This window comes from Oreochromis aureus, linkage group 2 (genome assembly GCF_013358895.1).
Source record: "Oreochromis aureus strain Israel breed Guangdong linkage group 2, ZZ_aureus, whole genome shotgun sequence".
NCBI classification, from domain to species: domain Eukaryota; kingdom Metazoa; phylum Chordata; class Actinopteri; order Cichliformes; family Cichlidae; genus Oreochromis; species Oreochromis aureus.
In genome coordinates, this window is record NC_052943.1 from 3,366,225 (window position 1) to 3,392,127 (window position 25,903).

Below are 25,903 nucleotides of genomic sequence, written 5' to 3' on the forward strand. Positions count from 1 at the left end.
CAAAGAAGAAAGATCTGCCTACAAACAGAACGAAAGCTGAAGTGTTTGCAGTGTTGCGGTAAAATTAATTTCAAATAAATTGATTTATTTATTTTGCAAAATCTACAGGGAACATTCCCCGAAAGCTACTGTTTGCTCAGTGTGAGAGAAAAAAACGCCCAAAGTCATTGTTTTGACGTTACAGTTATTTAATTATTGAATAAACAACTCACCCCCCCCCCCCCAAAAAAAAAATATGAGTCATTATAAAAATAACCAGATCTATTTTTTTTAATGTACATGTTTTTTGTTTTTCAGATATATTAGCTAACCACCAGTCGAATCACCTGACGTCTGATGTTAAAAATAAATAATAATAATAATAATAAATCCAAAATAATAAAACTAACTACATAAATAAATAAACCAACTGGAAACTATATAAACGGGGGAATGAATACTAAAGTCAATAAGTACAAATACAGATATCAATTTATTACACTTTACAGATAATAAAATGAAAACAATGTTAATATACAATTTGTAATATTATCTTACATGCATTTAATAGCATATTTGTTATTTAATATTATTTATTTTTGAGTCGGGGTGAACGAGTGAAACATCGTGTACAATACACGATCTTCGAAGCAGCGACACTAAACATGGCGGACACGAGCGCCAAACGTCTACTCGACAGCGATAAAACTGGTGAACCAGCTCAAGAAGTCAAGAGGGGGAAAACTGACAATGAGAATGGGCGAGAAGATGGAAATGAGTCGGTCCAGGAAAATGTCCTGTCTGGGTTCAAAACCTCAAGCGTGTTGAGTGACTCCGCCCGAGAGAAAAACATCTTTATCTACGGGAAGGTAGCGTTGTTGCAAAGTTAGCTACCGTTACTCAGTGTGCAGACCATATGCAGCTATTTGTTACTTGTAACTATTGTTACAGAGTTGCAAGCGGCGTTTTAAAGGAAGCCGTTTTTGAATGATTTGTAAGGAACTCCACGACACTAGCTTCCGGTTTTACATTTCAAAATAATAGTCCTTTGTTTTGTTTTGGGGGTTTTTTGCAAACCCGCCCTGATATGAACTTTGATCTTATAGTATCTTACTGTGATTTTAAGGTTGCAGATCAGGATGCCGTGGTTATCCTTGAAAAGACCCCGATCAGAGAAGACTCACTGGCTGAGCTCTTTAGTGGTTCCACACTCAAACTGGAGATGAAAAACGACATCTACAGCACATATCGGCTCCAGGCTCCCCCTCATCTCAATGGTATGCTCCTCCGCTAGTAAACTGTCTGAATATGTGATGTCAGTCAGATAACCTGCGTGTTTCTGTTACACAGAGATTAAGACCACAGTGGTGTGTCCAGCCACTGAGAAGCATATAAAGAAATACCAGCGTAAGGAGAGTTTCCTGGTCGAGGAAACGGAGGAAGACTATAAGAATATTACTCTACCCTACATTCAGAAGCAGAGTTTTAGTGTGCAGGTCAGTCTCTTTGGAGTACTTCTTCTGCTCCAGTCTGCTCTTTGGAGTGTACACTGCTCACTTTTCCCTGATTTTTACCTTCCAGTGGGTTTACAACATCTTGGAGAAGAAGGCAGAGGCTGAACGGATCGTTTATGAAGATCCAGATCCTGACGTCGGCTTTGTCCTCCTTCCGGATTTCAAGTGGGACCAAAAACAGGTCAGAGGCCACAAATGTTGACACTGCTTCACTGACTTTAAAACCTCTTGATCAACCAGAACAAACTAGAACATGATTTTACACTAAAGCTCTGACATGTTTTGCACACCTCATTTTTATACAGATAATCATACATTTATGGTGGCACAAACACTATTCTTCTGTACCTCTGTAATATTTCATTTAGCATTGCATAACAACTCCAGGCTGGAGCATGTTAACACTATAATACACATTTAGATGCAGAGTGGAAAAAATGTGCTTGAGCACAAAAGCCCTAAATGGAGTTCACCAATGTGCTTATGGAACACCTTCGTGCAATATTCCCTGTGTTGAAAAATAAGTAAATAAAATCACAGTCTGCCATTATTTGTATGATTAACACAATTAGACTGATTGATCTACAGTTTTCCTTAATGATTGTGATAAATGGTAATATCCCAAACCTGCTGTCTTTTGAAACTGAAACTTTGGAGAAAGTAACTTATTTGAGTTTTATGATGAACTTGCCCCACACTGATTACAGTTCATGAAGATACAGTGTAACTGATATAGTAAGTCTTTTGGCTTAAGGCTTCATGTTAAGAGTGTAAATATGTCTGTGAAGGTTCTCAGTCATCCAGGTCATCGTAGTCAAAGGAGTTTGCAAAGAAAAGCGTCTGGACTTCTTTAAGTTGCTTGAAGACGTTTCACCTCTCATCCGAGAAGCTTCTTCAGTTCTAAGGTCAAATGGCCGAGAGTCCCAGATTTAAACTCAGTGGGAGTATCCCCCCCAAGGAGGGACAAAGGACCCCCTGGTGATCCTCTAATCACATGAGCCAAGGTGTGAAAGCGGGTGTGGGACCTAATCAGCCAGGGTTTCGGGTGAGCTCATTGTGAAACCTGGCCCCACCTTGTCATGTGATTTCCTGAGGTCAGATGGCCCAGGATGTGAGTGGGCGTTAAGGCGTCTGGGGAGGGAACTCAAAACTGGATTATAGATGGCAGACAGTTGGTGTCGTAAACCACCGCCTCTGTTCAAAGATGGTCGCTCACAGTGGACATAGATGGCCTCTTTCACTCCTCTTTCAAACCATCTGTCCTCTCTGTCCAAAATGTGAACATTGGCATCCTCGAAAGAGTGACCTTTGTCCTTTAGATGCAGATGGACTGCTGAGTCTTGTCCTGTGGAGGTGGCTCTTCTATGTTGTGCCATACGCTTGTGAAGTGGCTGTTTGGTCTCTCCAATGTCCCTCTTTGGGGGGATACTCCCACTGGGTTTAAATCTGGGACTCTCGGCCATTTGACCTTAGAACTGAAGAAGCTTCTCGGATGAGAGGTGAAACGTCTTCAAGCAACTCAAAGAAGTCCAGACGCTTTTCTTTGCAAATTCCTTTGACTTAAGAGTGTAAATTTACACAGTATATGTGCAAGTGTGATTAAACCTGCATATATACTGGCCAGCAGAGGGCAACGTCATAGAAATCTATGGAAAAATGGCCCTAAGTTCCCCACTTCTGTGACCTCAGAAAAACCTTCCTAATGACATTTTTGGGCTGTCCCTTTTTTCAGATCATAGTAACTAAACTATGGGACTCTGCTAACAATGGCACTGGCTAGGTTGGTTAGCAAGGTAAGTTTTGGCTAGCAAAAAACTTACCTAGAATGTACTCATTCGTTACAGTACAGTGAATATACTGGAAAAAGCATCTGCCTGTCAATTAAAGTTGCCACAGCACCAATACTGCATAACTTAATACAAGCCTTAATGCAATTTCAACTGGTTAGCTATATAGAAATTCACTCCCTTGCTCTGAAATTGGATTCTGTAACATGGGGTCACTGTGGATTGACTCTTTAGTGAGCCAGCTTCAAGCGGCCATTCAAAGAACTATAAGCTTTATTTTTCAGCCCCTGAAGCTTTTTACTCAAAAGCTTACTGGATGGCGAGTTCTTGGATTTTTAGACCACTTAACAGCCTCGGCGCATCTGTCTTCTTTCAGGTGGATGATTTGTACCTCATTGCAATAGCACATCAGAGAGACATCAAGAGCCTTCGAGATCTGACATCAGAGCACGTCCCGCTGCTGCAGAACATCTTCCAGAAAGGAAAGGTGGGATTAAAGTGATCCTCGGGTCTCAGTTAAAGAGAGCTATAATGCATATCAATCATCTTTACTCAATGTGGCTTCATTCATTCTCTGTGATGATATCTGTGTAAATTAGGAAGCCATCCTCCAGCGCTACAACCTTCCAGGCAGTAAGCTGAGAGTCTATCTGCACTACCAGCCCTCCTATTACCACCTGCACGTCCACTTCACCAAGCTGGGCTATGACGCGCCGGGCTGCGGTGTGGAGCGAGCCCATCTCATCGCTGATGTCATCCAGAACCTCCAGTCAGACCCCCAGTATTACAAAACCCGGACACTGTACTTCCCCCTGAGGGCAGATGATGGACTGCTCAGTAAGTTCAAGGAAGCAGGGAGGCTGTAATGAACTAAACTCAGAGCAGCATCCACCGCTTCTCTCTTTCCATCCAAACCGTGAGCTTTACAGCTTTTTTTTTTTTATTGTATCAGTTGGATTGACATGCTAATGTTCACGCTACTCCAGCCCATAATTTTTAATCCATATCAAATATTGTCTCTGTAAACTGGATCATCCTTTAATGCCAGTTCACAGCTGTGTTCATCATGTTCCAGAACAACGTTGTTGACACTCTGTTCCCATCTGATCCGGTTTGTAGTCTCTTTTTATGACTTTTCTTTTTTTCAAAAGTAATTTGTATATTTCTGATGGTTTTTTTGTAGTCGTGTCAGAAATTGTTATTAGTTTTTTTGTGATTAAAAACAGAACAGTAGATGAAGCATTTTTTAATCAGTGTGTTTGATGTGCTTTTTGACTGAATGTTGTCAACTAAATTAAAGTACATTTGGTTTCTAGCTCTTTATTAAAATGTATTAAGTTTGCAGTGTTGGTTTCAATAATCCCCCAAAGACATAATTGGGTTTATTATAACCAGGACTATTATCCTTGCCTTATTTTCTGACATAATGAACAGAGGGGGTTACACCAAGCTCTGGGATAAGATACAGTGGCTTGCAAAAGTATTTGGCCCCCTTGAACTTTTCCACATTTTGTCACATTACAGCCACAAATATGAATCAATGTTATTGGAATTCCAGGTGAAAGACCAATACAAAGTGGTGTACACGTGAGAAGTGGAACGAAAATCATACATGATTCCAAACATTTTTTACAAATAAATAACTGCAAAGTGGGGTGTGCGTAATTATTCAGCCCCCTTTGGTCTGAGTGCAGTCAGTTGCCCATAGACATTGCCTGATGAGTGCTAATGACTAAATAGAGTGCACCTGTGTGTAATCTAATGTCAGTACAAATACAGCTGCTCTGTGACGGCCTCAGAGGTTGTCTAAGAGAATATTGGGAGCAACAACACCATGAAGTCCAAAGAACACACCAGACAGGTCAGGGATAAAGTTATTGAGAAATTTAAAGCAGGCTTAGGCTACAAACAGATTTCCCAAGCCTTGAACATCCCACGGAGCACTGTTCAAGCCATCATTCAGAAATGGAAGGAGTATGGCACAACTGTAAACCTACCAAGACAAGGCCGTCCATCTAAACTCACAGACCGAACAAGGAGAGCGCTGATCAGAAATGCAGCCAAGAGGCCCATGGTGACTCTGGACGAGCTGCAGAGATCTACAGCTCAGGTGGGGGAATCTGTCCACAGGACAACTATTAGTCGTGCACTGCACAAAGTTGGCCTTTATGGAAGAGTGGCAAGAAGAAAGCCATTGTTAACAGAAAACCATAAGAAGTCCCGTTTGCAGTTTGCCACGAGCCATGTGGGAGACACAGCAAACATGTGGAAGAAGGTGCTCTGGTCAGATGAGACCAAAATGGAACTTTTTGGCCTAAATGCAAAACGCTATGTGTGGCGGAAAACTAACACTGCACATCACTCTGAACACACCATCCCCACTGTCAAAGATGGTGGTGGCAGCATCATGCTCTGGGGGTGCTTCTCTTCAGCAGGGACAGGGAAGCTGGTCAGAGTTGATGGGAAGATGGATGGAGCCAAATACAGGGCAATCTTGGAAGAAAACCTCTTGGAGTCTGCAAAAGACTTGAGACTGGGGCGGAGGTTCACCTTCCAGCAGGACAACGACCCTAAACATAAAGCCAGGGCAACAATGGAATGGTTTAAAACAAAACATATCCATGTGTTAGAATGGCCCAGTCAAAGTCCAGATCTAAATCCAATCCAGAATCTGTGGCAAGATCTGAAAACTGCTGTTCACAAACGCTGTCCATCTAATCTGACTGAGCTGGAGCTGTTTTGCAAAGAAGAATGGGCAAAGATTTCAGTCTGTAGATGTGCAAAGCTGGTAGAGACATACCCTAAAAGACTGGCAGCTGGAATTGCAGCAAAAGGTGGTTCTACAAAGTATTGACTCAGGGGGCTGAATAATTACGCACACCCCACTTCTCAGTTATTTATTTGTAAAAAATGTTTGGAATCATGTATGATTTTCGTTCCACTTCTCACGTGTACACCACTTTGTATTGGTCTTTCACCTGGAATTCCAATAAAATTGATTCATGTTTGTGGCTGTAATGTGACAAAATGTGGAAAAGTTCAAGGGGGCCGAATACTTTTGCAAGCCACTGTATATACGGACAATTTTAAACTGTGAATCATGGAAAGCTAAACTGGTAGTGTCCAAGAGCCCAACTAATACCAACAACCAAAATTAGCTATTAGCTGCTGCATCGGTGTCTGCATTTATAATGACTGATATGTGAAAAATTAAAATGCAAAGAAGCCTTTGAAGAAACCCATGCAAGCATGTTGTGAGGGTTGATGTTGCACATTTTGTCCAACAGGGGGCACTCTGTAGCTTCACTGTGGGCAGCGTGTTTGAACATGCTTCTTTATCATAACACTGGAATACATGCATAACAGCAGAGAAGCCAAAGCCAAAGCCACAGTACCTCGGCTGCTGCACTAGATGGTAGTATAAATCCTAAGATGATAGAACATTCTTGTGCATGTGCTAGACTGTAAAACTAAATCTCCAGTCTGGGTAATATCATGAGTCTGATTCTCACTTTTTTTCTCACTTTGTCATAAAGCAAATTGCAAAACTTTCTTTTGCATATAAACACAACCACTTTTAACCAAAACACGCAATGAAGTTGTGCTTCATTCATTTTCTGTCATATATACACTTTAACAGTGTTGATGTTCATTTTAAACAGTGTTTCAAATGGTGAGGTCAGTGCATGTACAGTGGAAGTAATCCTGAAGGTCAGGCTTCAGACTGCGCTAAACTCTCAGTTTAAAGCGACCAAACCTTCTGTTTGACAGGAGCAGCCAATCAGAGGAGGCTCCATGAACTGAGGGGGGGGGGGGTCTATCAAGGCCCAGTATGAGACAAATAAGAATTATATCGAATTGTCATACAAAGCTGCTGTAGCAGTCCGAGAATAAAAATAATACACATACAATGAAAAATGGAGCTAGCAATAAGCGTAGCAGGTTCTCTTTAAGTGAACACCACTTACATACGTATGGCTCTGAAGTACTATGTTCATTTGAACCTGTGCCTCGTAGCTACACCTGCGTCTCCCCTTCAGCCCCGCTGACAGTCTAAGAATCGGAGCTGTATAATGCGAGTTTGTACACACAGACCTCTGTTTGCCTCTCTGAGCTGCTGTGACTTTGTTAAAAGATCATTTCTTGCAGACATAATTTTCTTATCTGATCTAAAGTCAGCTGGGCGGTGTTCAGTTCGTGCTTAAGGTGCGTTCAAGTGTCCCTTGGAAAAATGCGAATTGATCAACAGCAACGATACTACACCGTCCTATGATTTGTTCCTTAGCCTAGCAACCAGTCTACTGGGACCCACGTCAAAGACCATTTAGTGGTTTGTTCAGCCTTAATAAGTTACAACCTGTTCTTAATAGAAACGTGAAGGGGAAGCTGTTTAATGTAACTTGATCCTAATCCTCTAATTATTGTCTAATTGTCTGTTTTGAAAGCTTTTCCAGGTTTTTTTTTTTTAAAGTATACTAATAGGATTCATGGGTTACATGCTTGAGTTGGTTTTAACGTTATTAACCACAGGCACGCTGGACTGTGTGTACTCTTGTTTTGTTCAGTAAACACCTATCCTGGAAATAGCACAAGGATCGCTGCTGAATGGACGTATTACGACATATCCAGTAGAGTGCATGTTTCTGCTTTTGTGTAAGTGCAATTAGAGCATTTTCCACATTGAAAACACCCAGAGGAAATCTTCCACAAAGGAATCCAAACCCGCTAATTAAATACCTCAGTGAACCAGTTAACGCCTCTTTATTTCCTGAACCCAACCTAGGATAGCATTAGCAGGAAGATATCACGGTAGTGTAGGTCGCTATTAAACTATATATATATATATATATATATATATATATATATATATATATTTATATATAAAAAATAGGATTGGAGTGTAAACCTAAACACTAACGATTTGTTGGTGAGGCGGGATTGAGGAGTTTCCGTGGCGTCTCCTGAACGCAGCATCACGGAGCTGAGGACGCCAGCGCACGACTGAGACAAATAATCCAATCATTAGTCCAGTGACGGCGCTGATGTCTTGGTTTCAGTATCTGAGGGATGACTTCACCCTGAGGCCGTTTGAGATTCAGCAGACACAGTGAGTATCCCCGCAACGGCTACAAGCTTTCCCGGCCAACTGTGCGTCATCTCTGGGACTCTTCAGCTTTGTTTTGCCCGGAGATGGAGATGTCTGATTGGTAGTAATCGATACATGTGCTTGTTACAGTGTGCCGGATACGCTGCTGTGCTTGTTTGTGTGTGAACTGAATTAGCTGAGGGGATAAAACGTTTTTTTTTTCTTTAGTTTTTCCTCTTTGGGCTCTGATTTGCAGACAGCACTGTAGGTGGGCTGTGATTATTCTTTGGAGTTTCTGAAGTCCTTTTAGTTTGTTTTTATGCACTTTTCGTTTTTTGCTGGTTTCCACTACATTCTGTTTTGGATTAGTGTGTAACGTTGGCTAAACTGGAAGTAGGTTGGTGGTAATCCCCCTCAAAAATCAACTTTGGTCAGGCACTTTTTCACCACTTTTTCCATCACATGATTTAACACCAGCAAAGCTGTTCTGGTTATTTCAAAGATTGCCACTTGTTGTTATCTATTGTGAAACATTCAGGGACCATTAAGATGCATTTGAGGTTTTAATCTATTCTCCAAGTAGGTTTTCAGTAAAGTTTTAATTGGCTAACCTGTCAAAGGACCCTGGTTATAAGCAGCAGCTGATCTTTTCTCCTTCAGCAGCTCAGTGCCTGTGATTCATCCATGCACCGCCTCTCATGCAAGGTTTCCATATAATTCATTTACTGTAGCCTTTAAAGGCATATTAGGCCTATTGTCCTGATCAGTCACTCTCTACAACCCTGTAGACTTAGTGAGATCACACACACACACACACACACACACACACACAGTGCATGCGTGTGAGCTCAGTGTTTGGTGGAGGCAGGTCAAGGACGGTCCAGATTAAACAGTTATCTTTCGCTGCGTTTCACCACCGTAATCCTGAACACAGACACTGACTGATTCAGAACAGACTCATGCTGTCTGTCAGTGTGACTGAATAAATGACACTATTGATCTGAGATCAGCTGATCTGATCCACAGGACGACGTGCAGCAGAACGATGTTGACTTCTGACTGCGTTGTTTCTTTGTTCTGGAAGTGACGACAAAGCAGATTCCCATTACACGTAAAAGTGCTCTGAGATCTCGATGAATAATGACGTGGTATCAGTCAGTACTTGGCAGTAAATCCAGTTAGCATTATCACACTGAATGAAGATGCATGAGTTTATCTGCTGGTTGTCGGATTGAGAAGCTTGGGGAAATAGGCTTCTGTGAGAGTGTGTGTGGCCTGTCAACTGTCAAAGTTTTCATTATTAAAGGTCTGATTAGGTCGTCCATCGCTAGGTCACTTTAAAAAAACAGAGTTTACCTTCATGTCCTGTTTGTCTTTGCGAGGAAGTGCTCTCATGACAATTCAGTCATTCATAATTTGACAGAACATGTTCCTGTGTGTCCGACTCAGAGTGGAACTGGATGCTCTTTAAAACCTAACTTCTTGCTTCCTGTGCAGCCTGAGTGAGCGTTATCTTTTCATATCGATTGTCCTTCGGAGGCACAAAATCTTTTTGGATGGTTTCGTCCGCCAGCCTGCTCGTTACAGTCAGGAAAAACAAGCCCGTGTCAACTGAAGTCCTGGAAAACCTCTTTAGCATTGAGACAGCCTATTCAGTCAAGCATTCACAGGACTTTGCTTGTACCCATAATGGTAATGTGAAAAAGGTATGCTTAAAATTCTTGCAAACCTGTTAAAAAATAAATTATATATATATATAATATGTATATATAACATGTAGATAAGTATTCACAGCCTTTACTGAAGCGGTTTTGGCAGGAATTAGCTCGCCTATTTTTGAGCAGTTTTTCCCATTCGTCTTTGCAGAACCTTTAAGCTCCATCAGGCTGGATGGAGAGCATCAGTGCACAGACATTTTCAGATCTCTGGAGGGATGTTCAATCAGGTTCAATTTTGGGCTCTGAGCTGAGACATTCAGAGTTGTCCCGAAGCCGGTCCTTTTGTTATCTTGGCTGTGGGTTTAGGGTTTGTGTCTTGTTGGAAGATGAGTCTTCACCCCAGTCTGAGATCCAGAGCACTCTAGAGCAGGATATCATCAGGGGTGTCTCTGTACATTCCTGCATTTAACTTTGGACCCTGACTAGTCTCCCTGTCACAAAACATCCCTGCGGCATGATGCTGACACCACCATGCTTCACTGTAGGGGCAGTATTGGGCAGGTGATGAGCAGTGCCTGGTTTTCTAAAGACACAATGCTTAGCATTCAGGCAAAAGAGTTCAATATTTGTTTTATCAGACCGGAGAATTTTGTTTCTCGTGGTCTGGGAAACAAAATTCAGGTATCTGTTTGCAAACTCCAGGCAGGATTTCTGGCTGTCTCCTCAGCTTTTGCCGAAGAGTGACTTCCATCTGGCCACTCTGGCATACAGGCCTGATTGGTGGAGCACTGCAAAACTGGCGTAAATTCTCGACCATCTCACACTTCTGTTTAATCAGTTCTCACTTTGACGTTTATTCAGCTGTGTGAAAACCCCGGAGGAACCCTCCTGAGGGATTAATAATGTTTTACTTAATCTAATCTAATAACTTTAATCTCAGCCAAATCAATTTACTCACAAACAAATAAAACACCGAAAAAGGCCAAACAATAACATTTTTAAGTTATCTGAGTGACTTATATATCATGTTTAACCTGAGTAGCCAAATGATGAAAACGATGTGCCGGGAGTTCGCTGTTCTTGCCGGCTCAGATATTTGAAGTTAACGCAGCTACATTCTCGCCTGAAAATATGTTAAAAGTTTATTTTGCGACTCATAGAGAGTAATAAGAGTAATATTAAAACTAAGTAGCTTTCTATCGCACATGGGACCCTTTTTTGGCCCATCTGGACACTCCCTCTGCTCAGAGGTTAAAATCGGGCTTACGGGATTTAGCCTGGCAACAAAGGGACGATTGTTAACTTTTTTCTTTTTCTTTTTTTTTCCATTGTTTGTTACTATTGCTGTTGGGTTTTTCTTTCTACCTCCCACGTCCTGCTATACGTGTAGATGCATCTTTGTCCTGTGTATGTATATGCTGGTGACTGCTGTTCTCCTGCTTTGCAATTAAAAGTTCAATAAAAAAAAAAAAAAAAAAACTAAGTAGCTGCCACCATTGTTGTTAACTGGAATTGGCTGGGCCGCGCTATGCTATTGGTTCAGGTGGAAAATCAGGAGAAATTCGGGAGAATGGTGGCACCGGGAGATTTTCGGGAGGGGCACTGAAATTCGGGATTCTCCCGAAAAAATCGGGAGGGTTGGCATGTATGCTGGAAGCTTCAGTGATAAACTTTTCTGTACCCTGGGGATTGATCAGTTTTGAAGCCAACCTCAAGTGGTCATTAGAGGAACTACAGTTGTTGAAACTTTCAGGTTGTTTTCGCACTGAATGCCGCTGCACACTGGGCTGGTGTCGTGTGGTGGGAATAGAAATCATGGAAATTTAAATGTCATCAGTCAAAACTTTCTATTAATGGACAGCTACGCTATAAATAGCTCCATCATTTGGATTTTACCGGGCATCTTTAACTTGTTGGGCGAATGTGTGAACCGCTACAGTATTGAGCGACTACATGAGCAGCTATCCCATAAAGCTTATTGAGATGTTGGAAGAATGTCTAAGTTCAATGTAATTTCCCGCTCGCTGGGATTCATTAGGTTTTTAGCTGATGAGCACAGTAGTTGCTAAATACTGATATCTTTGGCAGTATTTAGCAGTCTGCGTTCGGTTAAAGTGTTGGTCACATACAGGCAGTAATAAGCAAACTTTGGTTTGGTCCTTGAAGAAAGTAAAACGTGTAGTGTTAATGATGGATTTGCCAGGTTTTGCTGGGAAACCAAGAAGCGCTTCACTTTGCCATGACAACTGTACCCAAACAAAACCTTCTTTAACAGTTTTAGGGGGAAAAACAGTGTGTTGTACCCCAAGAATATACCCTCACTGCTTCAGTTAAACAAAGGTGCCTTTGCTTCTCCTTGAGGTCAGTTTATGGAGCAATGAGACGACGCTCTTAAAATCTTCACTCTCAGGTCATTAGGTCATCGGCATTCAGTTAAACACTTTGTATTAGTGGCAAAGGGGCCTCCTGTTGCTTTAGTGCTCAAAGACACACACGCATGCAATAGATGCAAATAGAGTTGAAGAATAGCGTTTTGTTTTTATCGCCCCGTAAAGCTCAGCTGGGGCCTGAGATGGAGAGAAAGAAGACGGGGATCTCCGCTTGTTGGCGAAGTGTATTCTGTGTAAGATTTCTCTCACACACACCACCACCCAGCACGGCGGGCTAAGGGCAGGAGTATGATTACAGGCCTATTTACATTACAGCATAGAGCAACAGAGAAGGGGGGGGGAGAGACTGGCAAGAAAAGGGAAAAAAGAGGGAGAGGAAGAAGATGGTTTCCAGATGTGAGGTGGAATTCAGAGCAGTGTGATTCCCCTCCTCTTCCTCTATACAGGGAGAGATATCTAGATCAGCTTGTGTGCGTTGTGTTGGAGAGAATAGGCGACGCGCAGAAACCACAAACCAGAGGGGAAGGAGAATGCATTGTGCTGTGGGTGAGTGAGGAAGCAGAACCGGAGCCAGCCGAGGGAAAAGGAGCGGTGGCGATGAGGAAGGGGATGGAAAGAATACAGAAGAGAAGCAAGGCCTCCAGGTTGACCACAAGTCCAGAGATCTAACTTGGGGCATTTCAGCCGAGTGGAGGCTTTTCTGGCATCACGGTAGGCAGGAGGGACAAGCACTGCACGAAAAACCATCAGTCGTTTCAGTGAAGACATCACAGCTGTGCCGAGGGTGGCTCCAGCTTAATGAATGCAGGTGTCCATCACTGATTATATTAAGTTCCATTAAATCTTAAAAAAGATTACATTTTTATTTTTAGACTTTGGTTTGAAAACACACTGAACTTATAATTTGCTAACTTCTACGAATGTATTTCATCCCCGATGGTTCCAGATGACACATTTTCATATCTCTTAGTTTTTCTTTGCGAGTCGTCGGCTCTCTCCGTCACTGTTTCACTGCGTCTCTCTCAGTGGGTCCGGACTCGGGGTCGTTTCAGGAAATACCAGCATCCACTTTTCCCCCCTCTTCCAAGGGAAACTGAGCGACATTCCTTGTGCCTCTATAAACAGAAAGTTGTCTGATTCACACATGCTTGTTCACATACGAACATGCGCAGCATACACTCGGCATGCCATGATGAGCTGTTTATATGCACTGAGAAATTCGTGTACACAGAGACTCTGGAAACCTACTCAAATGAATGTTATAAATCTCCTTTGGCTGGAGTCTATTTTTCCTCAGAGATTTAGAGAGTTGAGTTCATTTTAAAAGGAAAGCTGCCTCAGTTGGCCGTGTTACTGATACCTGAAAAGAGACGGACCCCACATGTAGAGTTAAAGCTGCTCTCATTAATATTTTGGTTTTATGGCCTGTTGATCACTTTAATCGTCTTTATTCCAGTTTTGTTTATGTTAATGTAACTTATAGACCTACTGTATGCTAATAGTTTACCACCACACTTTAAATAAAAAGTTATTAGCTTCAAACATCACAAAGCCTGAACACATTATCACTTTTAGGACCTGGTGGAAAAACAACACAGAGCTAAAGGAAGAGTGAATATTGGACTTGGATACATCAAATAGTCAGAGACGCATTTCTAAACAAGAAGCACTCTTGTTTAGTGCAAACCTCCAGCAACGCGCCTCAGTCAGGCCACTATTTACTTTGAAGGGAATAGTATGTATGTTGTATATATTAAGTTTGTTTTCTGTATTCTTCTTAAAGGTACTTTAAGAAGTTTGTAGTGCAGTAAAAATTAGGTAAGGGTAACATTACCGATGTCTACTCTGGTTACACATAACAGGTGTTGATTTGTAAATAACTGGACATGAGTAACTTGAGCTTAGAAATATTATATAGTATTATTATAACTAACGATGCAGCTCATTCTCTTGATGGTACTTTCTTTAAAGATGTAACACATTGCGGAGTTAACTTGAAAGAAAGACAGATTTGAAATGTAAATGACACGATGGCATCATATTAGGATGCTAACTATAATGTGATAATTAGATAATATATAAATAGTTATGCTGTCACTAAACACAATGGCAGTAAGTAACATAGATGTAAACAGCATTGTTATCACTGACTTTGAAGAAAGGTCGGCGCTCAAATGTGACACATTTCAAATCTTTATGCATTACTTTCTATATGTTGACACACAACACTTGTAAGAATCACAGTTTCTAAGTTTTAAGGCTTCTTATCAGCTTTCACCCAATAAATCATTAGGTTGAACTTGAAGAGAAAGCTACATTTGAATGGCTCGTTAACACGAACCAACTCTACACCCCGACAAAGTTTTATCAGAATTCATTCAAAACTTTTCCATCTGTTGTGTTTACAGACAGAATGACACGCACACAAACACTACTGAACTTTAGCAGAGGTCATAAATGCTGATGTTGCTCTGTGACCGCTATAAAACTTCATGGGCCACATACAGCCCACTTTGGTCTTAAGTGGGTCGAGTGAAGACCTTTAACTCAACATTGAATTCCTGAGATGCAAACAACAATTTCAACAGTAAATCTCGGTTTTTCTGCATGATAAATGTGTAAAATTACAGAAAATGTTCGGACAGCTCATTGTTCAGACTGTCCTGTATTTGTAAAAGATAAAGTTTTTGGTAATTCACAAAATTTTTATTTTTTAATTGCTTTCTAACCACGGACCGACTGTTTTTGTTTGTTTTTATTTGTTCAAAAAGTTTTTGTAAAGGTCTTTATTGGCAGGAAAAGCTGTAAAAGTTCTAAAAATACAGATAAAGATTCACTCGTTTACATTTTCCAAAGCCTTCCAGTGGACCTGATTAAAGTCTTTGTTGGGCCGATTTTGGCACCTGTACCTTATGTTTGACATCCTTGGATTACATGATGCATAAAAGGTAAAAGTAATGCACTGGTTCCAACTAGCGCACTGTAAAGGTTCAAATCTCAAATTGTAAAATGTTAACTTGGATAATTTGTGGTTTTATGGTTGTTGAGACTCAGTATGAACATAATTTGGTTGGTTCGGCACCCAAGCCTAACGATGGCATCTCTAACCTTTGACCTTTCGGTGGTGCAAGACTTGAGGTATAGTCACGAAAACTGGTGAAAAACACCAGGAGAGTATTACCAATAAGCGTGCTATTTTCTAAACCTTTGCTGTTTGGTTTGAGGGGTATGAGTATGAATGGCCTGAAAAAGAGAAGATGAATAAGAAAACACAGAAACATTGGGGCCCTACACGGCTTGATAGCCTCCTAATTACTACAGTGCTGTCTGTGCAGCGTTTTGGTGTGTTGCCTAATCAAAATTGTACATTACTTCCTTTCCTGCTGCCTGGCAGCCGAGCACCAACTTAACTTGTCTAATTGGTTTGACCCAGTTTTTTGTGACAGGAAGCAGACTTTAGATTTCTTTGAGTTTGGAGCTTTTTCTTTCTATTTCACTACTGAATCATCCAACAGCACTTTAAAGTTCATCGAAAGACTTAAAATATGAAAAAATGCAGGTGATAGAATTATTGTTCTACGAATTATGTTTTGTACAACAAATGTGTCAGGGAGAGACATGATTCAAAGAAAACTAGACTAGAGATGAAGAGATGCACAGACTATACCAGGATGGGAAATCCCAAGAGCCTGCTTCAGGCACTAATCTCAACTGAAGCTAATTCAGCAGTGAATTTATTGGTGGAAACGCCGATTAACCCGTAGATTAAATCAGTGGAAATCCTCCGTCTACACAACTTCAGCCTGATGAGGTCCTTCGTGATGGTTCATTGGCATTGTCATGTGGCAGGACTTTATGCTAGGGGTGTGTACACATGAGTGAAGACATTTCCCAATAATCCCAGCATGCTAAAACTGATCTGTGTGACTGTGTGTTTGTGTTGAAATGGAGCTGTTGTGCTCTGGAAGTGATACAGAATTGCCTCTGTCTTTGTTTGACACACACACACACACACACACACACACACACACACACACACACACACACACACACACACACACACACACACACACACACACACACACACACACACACTCAGTGACTTTTAAAGCTTCGACATGTCTAAAGTGAAAACTGAATCACACAGACAGTATTCAGTCTGGGCATGTTGGGATTGAGAAATCCGTTCCACTAACAGCATTACTATGTCAACACCATGATGATTCATGTGATTTGTGTGTTTGTGTCACTATAAGATCACTAAGATAAAACTGTCTGTACTGTGACAAAAGCAAAACTTTATACTTTCACTCTTATCACTCCGACAACATTTTTAACTGTTTAAACATGTAAACACATACCCTGTTACAGGTAACGGCATACAGCTCCTAGTTGTCTTGATATATAGTGATCTTCTAATAATCATTTTTAAAAATTGGCCACTTAGCTGAAACTGACTCATTGTTGTAGCAGGAGATCTCAGGATCAGCCCCTAGTCACTTCACAGCCACTCACACACAGTGTGAGCGCTCTGAGCTGTAGTGCCTGTTGGTGGTTAAGCTTCCTACTTATAGCGATTAGCAGCGACAGGCTGTTGCGCGACCGCTAGGCCTCCTACTGAGACGCAGAGAACATTGGGCTCTGTCCTTTTGTATTTGAAGGACACCGAAATGTTCCGCTCATTTTTAAACCCTGACATATGGTCAAATTTATTGTATAGGAGAGTTTATGGTTTAATTCCAGGTGGTGCCAGACTGCTAGCATAACGTAGCATAAAAACTAGAAACAAATAGCTTAGCTTTCGTTGTAAACATACCAGCACTAAAGTAGCCCAGTATATGAAGTCAGGACATCATCATTGTGTGTAAATGACCACAGATGATGTGTTAAACATGGGTGTGCCTACTGTGATGGTACAGTTCTGTTTTGAAGGCTTTTTTAGGATTAGCAATGTCTCTGTGTTTATGGTAAGCAGCATTTTCATTCACTGAAGCAAGAAAACTAAAGTAAGCATTGGTCGGTCTTTTAGTGCAATTAACTGTACTCCAACTCTTGTTATTTGTCTGATAATTGTATTTAAATTGCTCTAAAGGTAGCAAACTTGGTTGAAATCGGCATAGGTGAAGCCCCGTAAATAGCTAGCAGCTATAGCTACTGCTGAAGAAGCCAAACCCTACTAATTCAAAACACTGAGCCTTGATATATTAGATGGTATTAAACATGGATGCAATTTCTGTGACCGATTTTAGTCAGGAAGTCCGGTTTTAAAGATGACCATTTTTTTTACTATTGCTAACGGCTAACAATTTGTCCATCACAACTAAACAGTAAATGGAAATGTAGTGCTTTTCTACTCTAGTATACTCAAGACGCTTTATGCCTCATTTATATCCATTCATAGAAGCACTTTTTTCTGTGTCTTTATCTAACATTCGCACACACACTAACTTTAGTATCTTGCCCAAGAAACTTTGGCATGGATCAGGGATCAAGCAGCCAGGGATCAAACCACCAACCTTCCGATTCGTAGATGTTCAACTTCTTGAGCTAGGGAAGTCCACCTTTCTGAAATGCAAAATGACAAAAAAGATGTATAAAATCGACTTAATATTTTAATTAGTAAAATTGAATGGCTGAGGCTGTAAGCTCACCAGGAAAGAGTTTACTGAAATCAAGTTTGAGGGCCAGAGTGTTTTTGCAACCATTGTATCATCTCTTGGTGGCTATTAAAAATAATGCAGGTTAAGGCACTTACTTGTTTTAAATATATTTTTTATTATTTGTGGATATAATTACCAAAAAGAACCAAAACTGTTATAAAAAGGGAGTAAATCGGCCATTTACGAAACCACAGTTTCCATCACTTCCTCTTCAGATTGATTTCTATTTTTCTTTTTCCAGTCCTGGAGCTTGCTGCTTGGAATTTACATGGTGACTAATGAGGTTCAGCGGTGAAGACTGGTAGATTTTCTTACTTTTTAAAGAGAACTGGCTGGCTCCAGCTTCATATTGGACAGACAGGAGAGTGGCATGTCTGTGCCCAGTTTAAACATTTCTTTAGGTTTGGTCTTAACTGGCTGTATCAATATAACAATTGACAGAGATTTGTAGTCATTTGTCTTTAGGGTTAACTATGAAGGCTGTATTGGATATATTTTACTGGAAGTAACAAGACACTTTTTACTTTTTTGCTCACTGTATTTATGGGGAAACATCTGAGGTAATATTAGTAACAGTAAACATTAACAATAAACCACTTGGCACTCACTGGTTAATTACAGCTAAACAGTAGAAAGAGACGGTGAAGGATAAGGTCGTGGGGGGGAGTATCTTGTTCACACATGCCTCCTCCCTCCCTCTCTCCTCCCTCTTTATCTTTCCTCCCTCTTTGCTTCGGCAGCATTACCAGTCGTGGTGACTGGGAGAAGAGGAGCAAAGCGTGCAGCAGCCAGTCAGTCATTTATAGTTCATTGTTTTCATCACTGCATTGTACCACTCAAAGAATTTGTTCTTTTGTGGGACGTGGTCGTTGAGGGGAAGAGACGTTTTCCTCTCTCTCTGGTGAATTGTTCATTTTTAAAGGGCGATTCAGTTTTTCTAACTCTATTTTTGTGCTGCTTGCACAATATTATGATCGTCCCACTTTGGCTGCAGTTGAATGCGAGTCTTGGAGTGGTTTAGACTGGCTAGCTTTGGTGCTTTTCCTGCCAGATTTATGAAAGGAGAGAGGTCAGTATGAAATCTGACTTCAGTGGAACTCAAAAGTGGGAGGAACCTCAGAGGATGGTTTGACTTGGAGGAAGGCGATCTTCTCTTGTGGAGTGGCATCTTTTCTACTGCGAAGAGCGAGAAGTCTTCAGTATACAGGAGGCAAAGGAAGACAAAAACTTCAAGTTTTTGGGTTTGAAAGCTTTAAGTTCATAGACCAGAAGAAACGGGGCATCATCAGGAAAACGCATAAATCACGTTTTGGCTTCATCTCATCATTACACCATGGCCGGGATGTACGGATGCTTTAAGGGTCGCAAGTAAGTTTCAGTTGTAAAATATTACCTGAAGATTGCAACACCTTGTTCTTGCATCACACGAGGAAAAACAGGAAAAAAAAAACCTGGATTGCTCACAGATATTGCTTCATCAAACTGCTCACTCAGGTCATCAACACAGTCTCTGCAAACCTGTGTCACACGATATGGGTGGTGTCGGCCCTTTTCACAGGATTTGTCATTTTCAGTGTAAAACTCCATCATAATGCAGACCGCTGACTCCTGCTGGTACCACAAAATGTGTTGTCTTTGTTGCACTCTACTCATTTTCTGCTTTCCACAGTATGACTACAAGTGCATGCAGTAAGAAAAATAAAAACTCTGAGAGTGCACTGACCTGCATTTGCATCCTGCACACCGTCTTTTAATGTAGTGGTCAAATCACTACAGTTAGTTTTTTGTCACTACAGTTAGTGACTCACTTGGGAACAAACGGTCAACTGCGTAACTCGCAAGACGGGTTTTGACTGGAAGTCAGTGATTAGTCCGTAAATCCCTGAGTCAAACTTGCTTTTGTCATGTGTGCTGTACACTAAAATCAGGTGGATGAGCATGATTTCCTTTATGTTTTCCTGGAACAAGATCAGTTCATGTTGTTGCTCATTAAGGTTTGATGCTGCATAGCTGTGGCTGTGTTAAGAGTTTTTTCCTCATTTAAATTTGGATGCATGTTTCTGTTCTTGCTGATTGAAGTCCTCTGTGATTTTAATGCTTTGAATTGGCTAAATATAGGACGCTGGGCTTGGCAGTGTGATTGGACCACAGAGGCTTAGCATAATGAGTGCCTTTAGCTTTTTGACTACAGTAAAGTGTCTTTTTTTGTAACAGAGCTGTGTAGATGTGGTGCTGGTTACACTGATACCCCCTTCAACTTTCTTTGTCTCTGTCCTCCCAGCCTCATGACAGTTGAACAGTGAAAGCTTTTACAGCCATCTGAGCTTGAACAAATATTTTGTGTGTGCGTGCGTGCGCGCGCGTGTGTGTGTGTGTGTGTGTGTGTGTGTGTGTGTGTGGGACACACACACATAAAATGAACTAGAACAAGTGGAGATGAGCTGAATGCCACATACATACAACACTGTGCAAAAGTCTTGAGTCTCTCCTCTTTTCTTGTTTTGCCAGGAAAATGGGAAATAAATGCACCCAGCTTGATGAAAGATGTGTAAACATCAGAAGTGACGAAAGCATCCTGTAATTAAGCAGAAGTACAGATACTAGTGTTAAAAAAGTTAAAGTACAAATTCAACTTCTTTATTCACATAAAAGTAAAAAGTACAGGATCTGAAATTTACTCAAAGTAAGAAAGTAAAGGCAGCTCCTCAAAGAACGCTTCTACCTCTTATTTTTATGTAAAGCAAACTGAACCTTATATTAAAGTATTAATAAAATAATATAAGTAGATGGGATACAAACTTTATTTCAGTCTAAATTTTCACTCAGGTAAGTAGAACATGAGCAGGGAAAAAGAAGGGAAATAGAACAAAATAGCTCTATTTTCTGTTGTCTCCATTGTAGAGGGTGACTTTGCCTCTCAACTTGAAAATGTGTAGGGAAGAGGTTACAGTAGATTCAGCAGGTGGAGGAACATTAAAATCAGTTGTAATGGCTCAGTATAGGGAGCCATTAGATTTGTCATGCACAGGCTGTGGTCAGCTGACCTGCTGCTGCTGCTACTTTCCATCCGATTTTCACCCTCTACACCAGAGGTGTCGAACTCCAGGCCTCGAGGGCCGGTGTCCTGCAGGTTTTAGATATCGCCCTGAGTCAACACACCTGAATTAAATGATTGGTTCATCACCAGGCCTCTGGAGAACTTCAAGACATGTTGAGGAGGTCATTTAGCCATTTAAATCAGCTGTGTTGGATCAAGGACACCGGCCCTTGAGGCCTTGAGTTCCCCACCCCTGTTCTAGATGGTATAAGGTTCGTATGAAGGTGGATTTCAGTAAATTAATCTAAGCATCATCATTTTAACTTCAAATTCATCTCTGCAACCCTTATATGTAACCTAACTCTGACCATCAGCACCACAGCCACTGTGCATCACTCACATGCTTTAAATCCATCACAGTACAGCAAAGTAACCTGTTTACCTCAGTTTGTTTTTTAGCAGGTAAAAATTGGTCAGAAAAATGACTACTCAAGTGTAGTAGAGTAACGAAGTAGAAATACTTTGTTACTTCCCACCTCGGGTAAACATACATGGAACAACAGTATAAAAGGCAAAAACAGTGTTTGTACAATTTTAACAAACTTGTCAATATTTAGTGTGGGTACCATTTACTCTTCAACAACCTGAACTCTCTTAGGCAAACTTTCTTGTCATTTCTTTAAGTAGTCTTTGGGAATAGTTCTCCCGGCTTCTTGAAGGACATTCAAAGCTCTTTTTTGGGTGTTTTTGTTCTGTTCTTTGCTAACATGATGCCACACTGCTTTAATAATGTTGAGGTCTGGGCTCCGGGGAGAAGCTTTTTGCTATCACACATGCTTTTACTCCCTTGGCCGTGTGTTTGGAGTTCTTGTCATGTTGAAAACAGAAACTGATGCCAATCAGACACTTTCTAGATTGTATTACAGGATGGTTAAATATTTTCTGTGTTTATAATTCCATCAATATCTCCACCACTGGCTGAACCACCAAACCATGACAGAGGCTCTATTGTGTTGTACAGATGACTGTAGACACTCACTTTGTCTCTCTTCTGACCTCCTTCATGCATATTGATAACAATTTCAAATTTGTAGCTGTTGTTAAAGATCACTTACAACTTAGAAATGGGGAAAAATGAGAAAAGACGTTTGTACTGTATTGTATTCAAGTGCATTCTGCCAGAATGCACTTAATTAAGGCTGAGCCTGCGTTTAAATTGAAGTCATGAGATTATTATTTCAACAGGGCAAACTGAAGCATTTGGTATTTAAGTGGCTACAAGAGCATTATAGTTAGAGTACTATTGGATGCCCTGTACATTTTAAACATTTTAAATGTTTCTGACTTCTATGGGCTTTCCAACTAAAACCATTCACAAATGTGTAAGTTGTTATTTTTATGTTTTTCTAATGCACAATAAGCTGCCAATGTTGATGTGCCTAGCTAACTTACTTTGTAGGCTTACAATCACTGCATTATTTAAAGATTCACTTAGAATATAATTAAATAGTATTTTGGGGGGCTGACGCATACATACTGCTTTTCCACTGTGTAAAAACTTTAACAGTATCAGGTATGTCATTCTCTTAAGTGGATTTAAATTTATACTCAAATTAGCATATTTACTTTACACAAGATGGCTTTCTGAGTTCTGAAAATTTGTTTCCATTTTGCATCATTATGTTACAAATAGAGCAAACTGTTTGAAAATAAAAACAGTAAAGCATTTATGAAATCCTAAAGTTAGTAGAGTAACTCCCAACGCTACTGCTAGCATAATCGATGGTAAAACCTTTTGCGGCTAGGTGCTAGCTTAATTTTAAGCTTACTTTTGTCTACCTGTCTGTCAAACCAGAAACCTTTTTGTGGTAAATATATCTCTGCGGTTAGTAAGTGAGGCAGAGCTAATGTTTAAATCTCCCTAACACAGATAGTTTTTTGTTTAAATCTGATGTCATTGTTCAGTTTGGCTCAGCAGTAGAGTAGAACTCCACAATAAAAGTATCAAAGCTGAGGATAAGTTATATTCTCATTTTCCCACCAGTCCCCATTGGCATTTTCTGGTCCAAGACTGATTATGCATCTACAGTAGGTTGAGTTTGTATAGAAGAAATGGTGATGCAGCTGGAAATGAATATAGACTGTGTAGAGTGACTGAAAGTGTTTGGTCAGTTGCTGTCTTGAGTCCATGTAAGGCTTGTTGCTAAGAGCACTGACAGACGAGGAAAGGAGATGGAGGAGAGAATGTGGCAAAGAAAACGAGAGCCGGATGTTGAGAGGAACCTCCGAACGCAAAGGAGTGGTTTCTCAATTTGAACCAAACCTCAGGGTGAAAAACATTTTGCAGTTTGTTGTTTAAAAGGTTATTTTAAGTCTGAACCACTCAAACTCCAAGTTACATAAAATCAATGTCCCTACAATTTATGCACCAGCTTTTAATCTCGTATACTTTGGTAACTTTCAGAGTTATGAAGTGACCTGGACGTGATCGCAGATCCAGTTTATTTATTTTTACAAAGACTTGTGTTGTAGTTGTGGCAGTAGCAAAGCAGGGACGAGCATATATGTTCTGTAGCAATAAATAACTGATCAACATTCAGCTGCCTTTTAGAGACTGGTGAATGAACTTCAAACCAATGTCTTGGACTGCAGCAGTAAAGTGACCATGCAGTCCTTTTCTACCCCTCAGCCGTAAAAGGCTGGTTGGATATTATTGTCACCCCAACAGGCTAGTGGGCGGTGTGGACACCCAACTTTGTGAACATAATAACTCGAGAATGAGGTGATGTAGGGTTTTTCAAATTGATATCTACTAAAATTCTCAGAAGATTTCGAATTTCTGAAGTTATCTCAAAATCTTGTGAGTGCGATAACTCATTAAGGAAGTCACTGACGATTTTCTCATTTATATCATACATGCATCAGCTATAAGGCTGAAGGGTGGCGCTGACAGACATCAGATTTTTAGTCCGCAGCCACAGTTAGCTACGGCAGATAATGGCAGTCCAGCTGGAAATGGATCTCAAAAGCAGTATTAGGTTTACTGTTGTCAGCTACAGTCCAAGAACTTGAACTCTTTCACAGGCCGTGAGATACTTCGAAGATCTTAAGGACTGTTACAACAGCAATCTGACCAGCTTGCCCAAATCGGACATCTTGGATGCTAAGGACTGAAGCTAGCTTAGCACTGATTCAATGTCCATAATAAGCCTCAGTGAATTGTGCAGCAGTAAAGTGACTGTGCAGTTGTTTCAGATAGAAAAGGAAAAACCTAATAAATCCCAGTGAATACCTGAGTGTATTGTCTTTCTGTGGGGACATGTTGTGATCTGTTTGACACTTTAAACTCACCAAGACACAAATGTGCGTCTGCCAGAACATCGCAGTGGTTTCAACAGCTAAGCGGAAATAGATGAATGACATGATGTGCACAAACAAATTTTTATGCATCAGTGATTTTTCCATGACTGTGACAGCACTTATATTTTCAGGCCAGTTACACATCGCAGTGGTTTATCTTCTGCTTGATCACTTTGTTTCAGATGAATGCAATGTTGGAATAAAAATCTAAGCTGTCTATTCTGACTTATCTGGGACTCTGAATTGCTTTGCAACAAGCAGTGTCTTGTTTTATTTCAGTCATTTCAAATGAAACCACATTTTGTAACTGCCACTTCATGCTTCATCTGCACTGTCTCCCAGTAAGTTATTTTTCAGGCTCTAAGTTTACAGAAACTGAAGGCTTGGGAATATCAGACATTATGTTGGTGCTCCTCTGTGATATGAGCACGCAGAGATGTGCAGCATCATATTGAGTGTTAAAGGTCATTGTAGTTCGACGGCTTGATGGGATTAAATCGTGACTACTTGAATGCTAAATGCATTGCTGGGAATTTCAAGGTTTGTGGTTCGGGGCAGATAAAGTTAGACAGCCTGTTTTTATTATCTTTAATAGGGTTTCCCACTGACAACCAACCAACAGCAATTTTCTTTTTGTCTATTTTGTGCTGGAGACCAGTCAAGATACTATTTAAAGCTGTTATTTTCTTAGTAGCTGATGGGCTAATACATGGCGGTATCGGCGTGTTAGCGCTGGCTAGCTAATGTGGCATGGATTTCCAGCAGTAAACAGCACGGTACCCTGAGACCATATGCATAGAGGTGTTGCAGTATACTGGTTTTGAACCTGATGTATAGTAAATGGTACACCACTATGGTTAAAGGCATGGTTATTGTGGCTCTCTTCCCATTCACTGACATGTTACTGAAAACAATCTGTATGCTTAATGGCTAATGGATACATTATACAGTAGCTGCATCTACTTCTAGAATCACTTTTCACAACAGCTCTGCCAAGTTAGAATGACTTGCAGGTGCAGTTGGGCTGGAGACGGATAAACTCTTGAGGAATTTATTTTAATCAAGTTTGTTGCATTTTGTTACTTTTCACAGCGTGTCCAGCATTTGCGCTAATGCTAGCTTCTTCATAAAAGGTGTAGGTACGTTGTTCAGTTTTGAGCTTGACTTTAATTGCACACTGTGAATACCTCTGTGACATTTTTTCTCAATGGTTTTGCTAAACTTGTTTTAACATCGGTCGCCCAACACCTTTAAACCAGAAATTCAAATAATGCTGCCTTTCACGGCTCTGAAACATTCTCAAATTGTTTTGCATTGCAAGGGTAGGTCGCAGTCACATTCTTTGGAGTTCAGGAGTAAAAATTCATGACTAATTTCCTTCTCGGTCACCTTCTCCTGCTGATCGCGCAGGCGTGGACTGGCTGAATGGGTC

General features: G+C 40.7%; 2 protein-coding genes across 8 annotated transcripts in view; both read left to right on the plus strand.

The window, feature by feature from the left end:
* Nucleotides 1–644: 644 nt before the first annotated feature.
* dcps (decapping enzyme, scavenger) lies at nucleotides 645–4,613 on the plus strand. Its single transcript, XM_031749850.2, has 6 exons — nucleotides 645–848; nucleotides 1,106–1,256; nucleotides 1,330–1,475; nucleotides 1,561–1,674; nucleotides 3,657–3,767; nucleotides 3,880–4,613. Exons 1-6 carry the CDS (start codon nucleotides 645–647, stop codon nucleotides 4,144–4,146), a joined length of 993 nt encoding a protein of 330 aa, XP_031605710.2. The 3' UTR covers nucleotides 4,147–4,613.
* Nucleotides 4,614–8,237: 3,624 nt separating this feature from the next.
* Nucleotides 8,238–25,903, plus strand: part of zgc:66433 (uncharacterized protein LOC321250 homolog) — a 46,053-nt gene continuing 28,387 nt past the window's right edge. For 2 of the 7 annotated variants that reach the window (XM_039615339.1, XM_039615344.1), the window contains exon 1: nucleotides 8,258–8,387. Coding sequence is in view for 2 of the 7 variants with exons in the window: in XM_039615332.1 (XP_039471266.1) it covers nucleotides 8,323–8,387 (65 nt within the window). In the remaining 5 variants the exon portion in view is untranslated. Of the gene's footprint in view, nucleotides 8,388–12,800; nucleotides 13,126–18,825; nucleotides 19,443–21,031; nucleotides 21,037–25,903 lie in introns of those variants that run through there. The other 5 variants (XM_039615354.1, XM_039615370.1, XM_039615332.1 and 2 more) reach the window with 4 other exon arrangements.